This window comes from Condylura cristata, unplaced genomic scaffold (assembly GCF_000260355.1).
Source record: "Condylura cristata isolate star-nosed mole 26May11 unplaced genomic scaffold, ConCri1.0 scaffold00011, whole genome shotgun sequence".
NCBI classification, from domain to species: Eukaryota; Metazoa; Chordata; class Mammalia; order Eulipotyphla; family Talpidae; genus Condylura; species Condylura cristata.
In genome coordinates this window covers 56,646,070-56,652,070 of record NW_004567112.1, presented here as the reverse complement: position 1 = coordinate 56,652,070, position 6,001 = coordinate 56,646,070, and the positions used below count along the sequence as shown (strand labels likewise).

The 6,001-nt window shown below is 45.5% G+C and overlaps 1 protein-coding gene across 3 annotated transcripts in view; it reads left to right on the top strand.

Moving 5' to 3' along the window:
- CABIN1 (calcineurin binding protein 1) overlaps window positions 1–6,001 on the top strand; it is a 181,089-nt gene that overhangs the window by 70,836 nt on the left and 104,252 nt on the right. For all 3 annotated transcript variants that reach the window (XM_012723676.1, XM_012723677.1, XM_012723675.1), the window contains one exon: window positions 5,320–5,581. In XM_012723676.1, coding sequence (XP_012579130.1) covers window positions 5,320–5,581 — 262 coding nt within the window. The remainder of the gene's footprint in view (window positions 1–5,319; window positions 5,582–6,001) is intronic.

Sequence of the window (6,001 nt, the reverse complement as noted above, 5' to 3'; positions counted from 1 at the left end):
GGGAATCGAACTCATGAGGAAGTGGTTTAAGCTTCTTTATGCTGTGCTTTAACCCGCTGCACCACCACAGAGGGCCTTACTGAGGATTTTATATCAGTGTTCATTAGAGAGATTGGACTGAAGTTCTTTTTTTGTGTTGTCTTTGTAGAATGTATTTGGTAGTATTCCTTCTTTCTCTAATTTTTGAGTAAGTCTATGCAGGATAGGCACTAGTTTTTTTCTGAATGTTTGGTAAAATTCATTTGTAAATTCATCTGGTCCTGGGTTTTTGTTCTTGAGAAGGTTTTAATTACTGCTTCAATTTCACTGCTTGTAATTGGCCTGTTTAGTTATTCTATTCCTTCTTTATCTAGCTTTGGATGATTGTGAAGTTGTAGAAATTTATTCATCTCTTCTAGATTGTTGAACTTATTTGCATATAGCTGTTCATAGTATTCTCTGATTATTCTTTTGATTTTTGCTGTGTCTGTTGTGATTTCTCCTCTTTCATTTATGGTCCTGTATATTTGTGCTTTCTCCTGTTTTTCCTTTGTGAGCTTGGCTAGAGGTTTGTCTATTTTGTTTACTTTTTTGAAGAACCAACTTTTGGTTTCATTGGTTATTGATATGTGAGAGTTAGTCATTACCTTTTTTCCTCTTCAATTTTTAGTTTGTTGTTTCTTGTTCCAGATGTTTCTGCTTCTTCATTTTAATGGTTTTCCTGGCTGTTCTCTCCATTTTTCATTTCTTTTTCTATATATCCCTATAGTGGATTTTTTGTTTTGTGGTTATCATGAGGATTGTATCAAACTTTTTATATCTAAAATAGTCCTTTTTGTCTGGGATCAATTAATTTGGCTATACAAGTTCTTTTCTGCCTCCCTTTAAATGTTTTTTTTTTTTGTTGTATATTTACTTTTGTTTGTTGATCTTAATTTGTTTATTTGGTGGCAGGTAAGAGAAGAGGGGTGTGCTGGATCCCAAACTAGATATCCAAAGACCAGTCTAGTGGGAAGGGAGAGTTACTTTAGTAAGATCAAATTACCCTGCCTATTCTTTCCTTACTCTGCAAAGCAAACACTGTTCACTACTTCATGGAACCCAAGTTCCAGTGCCAGCCTCCTTGTGCCCTTGTCCTGCTACAGGGTGTGTGGGCCTTGGTGCCTGGTGCTTGGGGCTTGGTGTGGGGCATAGAGCTTTGGCTTTTAAAACGTTCTGGAGCCAGTCTTTTTTGTCTCTCATCAGGAAGGGGCAGGGAGCTCTGCTGCTCATGTTATAGGCAGCCAGATTTTCTGTAACTGAAATGACCAGTCCCATTGCTCTTATGCCAGTTGGTCTGTACTCCCTGCTCACTAAGTAAAATTTCCTGTGCATGGTTTTGTTTTTGCTCAGTCTGCCTGGTTCCTGGCTTTCTTTGGCTGACTGGTGTGGCACCACACTGGCTATTACTGTCTTCTTGCTCTGTCCCAATAGTGAATCACCAACCTTGGAGTTGGCTATGCATGTTTCAGTTCTCTGTAGTGATGAACTGGTGAAATTTTCCAAGAACAAAATTTAGTTTTTCTTTCTTTTAAAAAATATATTTATACATACAGAACTGGGGTGCAGGCCTGAGCTGCAGGTCAGAGGATTACCAGAGACAGAATGGGGAACAGAATAGGCAGATTGAAGTACACTGCTGAGGGGAGCAGTGAGACAGGAGAAGTCTGCTCCAACATGTGGGTCACCTCCCTGGCTGGGGATTGAACGTGTGCTAAAGTGGTTGTGGTTAGCTTCATAGTGCTGCACTTTAACCTGTTGCACCACTAGGGAGGCTCCCAAAATTTAGTTTTTCTATCATGTTACTTAAGGGAGATCTTATTAGAAAGCCCCTTTCTGCCATCATATAGGTGGAATCGCTCCAGCTTTTTCTTAAAATGTATTGATTGACCTCTTCCCCCTGAAGAGCCCTACTACGTTTGTAAAATCGATTTGCTTGATTGAGAGGTAATATGTTTTTTATGGTTGCCACACATAGAAGGTATGCCTTTGGTTAATCTGAAAACAGTCTGACTGACAGCTATAGGAAAGCTTCCTGGAAGTTCTCAGTTTGTTATCTGTGTTGGACCTCCCTCTTGTGAAATAAGAGAGCTCCGCCTTGTCAAGATCTACCTAGCTAGGAGGAAAGGACTGGGATACGGAGATGCCAGTTTTCATGACTTTTATAACTTATGGGAAAGATCTCCTTTGGCCTCACCTTTGGTGTCTTGTAGTCAGGGAGCCCTGTGCTGGGCCTTGATTTATCTCCCAGGGGTTCTTGTGTTACGGTAGAATAACCGACTCTCAGGCTCTGTGTACACTGAGCGTGGCAGCGAGGACTCCCCTCCTTTGCACCGTTGCCTCCATGTCAGAAAAGTGAGGGCAATGCCCACTTGTACATGGGGAGGCTGTCACCTGACAGCCCCTCCGTCAATGACATGAGGACTTGATGGCTTAACTGGGCCTCTCGCCAGCTTGCTCCCCACCCAGATCAAAGGATGCCAATCTAACAGATTGCCAGAAAGGCAGGGTTGTCTGTGAGTAGTGGCCTGGGCCAGGAGAAACTTGGTGTCCCAAAGCTGCACTTCCTTCATCCTGGTACCAACAGGTAGATGTCAGAAGAGAGTTGACCTCAGTCTGATCCATACTTGTTAAAATGAAAGTTTGATATTGGCTTCTTTCTTAAAACATCCTGAGCCCACAAGTATAGATGAAGCCTATAGCAGTCTCCTAGCTGCAGTATTTATTGGTACTTCTCATAGGAAAACAGCCTTTGAGGATACTAGTGACAGTATTGTTCACCATTCCTTCTACTCTTACTGAATGGAAGTGACCCCACTTAGCCAAGCATTTATAGAGTGGCACTTGGGGAGGGGAGCATAGGAGCAGGCCCCATATGGCTTATTTCTCTCCCCAAGAAGTCACTCTAGGCCCAGGGCCAGAACCAGGCTTGCCCTGTACAAGTAATGATCCAGCACAGGGGAGAGAGAGAAAAGAACAGATACTTGATTTGTTTTTTAAAAGTTGGTGGCGGGCCCTACCTGGTGGCTCAGCAGGTTGAAGCGCAGCACTGAGAATCTAAAGCCACTTCCGCATGAGTTCGATTCCCGCCTGCCCTGGAGGTGACCACATAGTGTGGCAGACCTCTCCTGACCCGCCCGCTGCTCCCCTCACAGTGTGCTTCGTCGATCTGCCTGTTCTGTTCCCCACTCTGTCTCTGGTGAAGCCTCTCACCGCCCCTGAGCCTCTGGCCTGTACCCCAGTTCTGTATGCACAAATAAATAAATTTAAAAAAAAAAAAAAGTTGGTGGCAAGTTAGGTAATGTTTGACTATAAATAATACTTACCATTTCCTTTACTTAATTTCCAGGTTTGCTTTTGCTGTTTGCATTGCCTCAGACTAGGACACAAGGCAGAGATTTTTGTATTTCACCATTCCATATTAGTTTCCTAAAGATGTCTAGAAGACATTTTGGAAAAATAAAAAGACAAAGGATGTCTTCCAGCATCCCTATAAATTATCAGTCCCTGAATATGGACTGTGTACTGCTCTGCTAGAATCAGGAAACCACATCAGGACACGGCTTTTGGTGGCACATGCAAGGAGTATTTTAAATTTTCTTGAGGATGTGTCTACTATGTTCTCAGTTACAATGTGTTTCTCATGGGAAATAACAGTTTCCCTTTCAGCCCTCATGCAGGCACGTGGCATGTGGACTGATGTAGTCTCTTCCCTAAGGTGCGGGCAGAGGGAACTTATTGGTGTGCTCTGGGAAGTAAGAGAGGAAACACTTCAGTGTGAAGAGAGCTGACAGGGTCCCTAGCATCTGAGGTGGAGTTTGATTTCTAGCCTCACACTTCTGCCCCAGTCCCTGACCCTGGGCAGCTGAGCAGACCAGGAATTCTTGATAACCCAGAACCTCTGGTGCTGACGATGCAAGCATACACTCAGGTTACATGGAGGGAGTCTTCAGTTAACTGTCTTATTGTCACCATGTAGGTCTGTCACAATTCCTATGTGTTTACTTATTCATCTTCGGGTAGCTGGAGTACTTCAGAAGCACATGTGAACTTCACAGGTTTCCTCTGGCCCTACAGAGCTTGGGAACTGTCAGTTAGTTCAGGAAGCCAGCTAGCCAGTTTTATAAGAACAGTGCTCTAACCCTAGCGCTTTGGAACCAAGCTAGTTTTAAAGTGAAGGTAGCAGTGGGTTAAGAGTTTCCAGCATGGGCCTTCCTGGTGGCACAGTGGGTTAAAGCATAGCACTGTGAAGTTGTCCACAGCCACTGCAGCATCCTGGCCAGGGAGGTGGCCCACATGGCGCAGTGGATCTCTCCTGTCTCACCCACTGCTCCTCTCAGCAGTGTATTACTGTACATCTGCCTGTTCTGCTCCCCACTCTGTCTCTGGTGAATCCTTTCACCCCCCGCACCTGTGGCCTATATCCCAGTTCTTGTATGCATAAATAAATAAAATAAATCTCAAAAGACAAGAGTTGCTAGCATATGGAGAGTAGCATTGTTGTCTATATGGTTGCTGCCTTCTCTGTTGTCTGTATTAGCACTCAGAAAATTCCAGAGTCAGGTACTCAGAAATTTTCTTGGTCTAGGTGTCTCAGTGACCATTCATCCTTTCAGAGACATCTGTGTTCTCACCATCACTTTCTTTCAAGTGATCTTAGAAAGGTAGGCTCTCAGCCATTATGTGGTCCCCTCATTGTTCTGCCAGAAACAACAGGGGAGGGCAGGGTCTGTGGAGGGCGGTACAGAAGCCAGGTTGCAGTGGTCTCCCAGGCCTCAGCTACCCTGTACTTTTTGTCAGTGGCAGGCCCTGCCAGCGCAGGCTAGATGAGGTTACAGCCCCCTCATTGTCCTAACTAGGCTTTTGTTCTATGCTTTGTAGAGCACTCCTTTATTTTGCCATCAGAGACATTCTGTGGTAATCCCTCCAAACAATGGGCAGAGGCCAAAGCGCTTGTCAGTACTGGTCAGTTCAGCTTTGGATCAAGTTGGGATGATTCACATAGAATAAATACCGAATGCCTATAAATTGCTGGATTATTCAAATATGACTTGTAGAGTTCTGGCATCTTTTCTCTTAAGGTAAAAATTCTTAGCCATAGTCCACTGGTTAGGAACTGAAGCTCAGAGATACAGTTGACCAGGTCATTGTCATGGAGTTAGTGAGTGGTGGGGGTAAGCTCTGGATTCTGCTCTGGGAGGTGAACTCCCATGGTGCCTGTCTGCTTTGCTCTCCAGGCTGTTGCCTACAGTGCCGTCAGGGTAGTGGTGTGTTTAGCTGCTGCTTTTGTCACAACCACAGGTTCGATTCTTGGGCAGGCATGGCCCTGGCCCGGGCCAGCCGCATTCAGGACAAGCTGAACTCCAATGAACTAAAGAGTGATGGGCCCATCTGGAAGCATGCCACGCCTGTCCTGAACTGTTTCCGGCGGGCCCTGGAGATTGATAGCTCCAACTTGTCCCTGTGGATAGAGTATGGCACCATGTCCTACGCTTTGCACTCATTTGCCTCACGCCAGCTGAAGCAGTGGAGAGCCGAACTCCCCCCTGAGCTTGTGCAACAGGTGAGCAGGGGTGCTGTGGAGGGCCTACCATCCTGTTGTCTAACCAGAGTGCCCTTGTGTTGGCAAAGTTCAGTCCCCTCTGTTCTCAGCTCTTGTCCTGACAACCATACTGGGAGCTTCTCCTCCTGAGACTCATTCCATACTTTGTAAATCAGTGGGCCTTTGTTTGGTGTGGGTGATTTTAAGGCTGGGCTCTTAGGACCTTCAGGGTTTTTTGGGAAAGATTCATCCATTTATCTATACATACAGAGCTGGGGCACAGGCCAGAGGCTGAGGGTGTTGAGAGGATTCACTAGAGACAGAGTGGGGAGCAGAACAGGCAGATGCACTGAAACACTGCTGAGGGGAGAAGCAGGTGGGTCAGGAGAGGTCTGCCACACCATGTGGGTCACTTCCCTGGCCGGGAATCAAATTCATGCG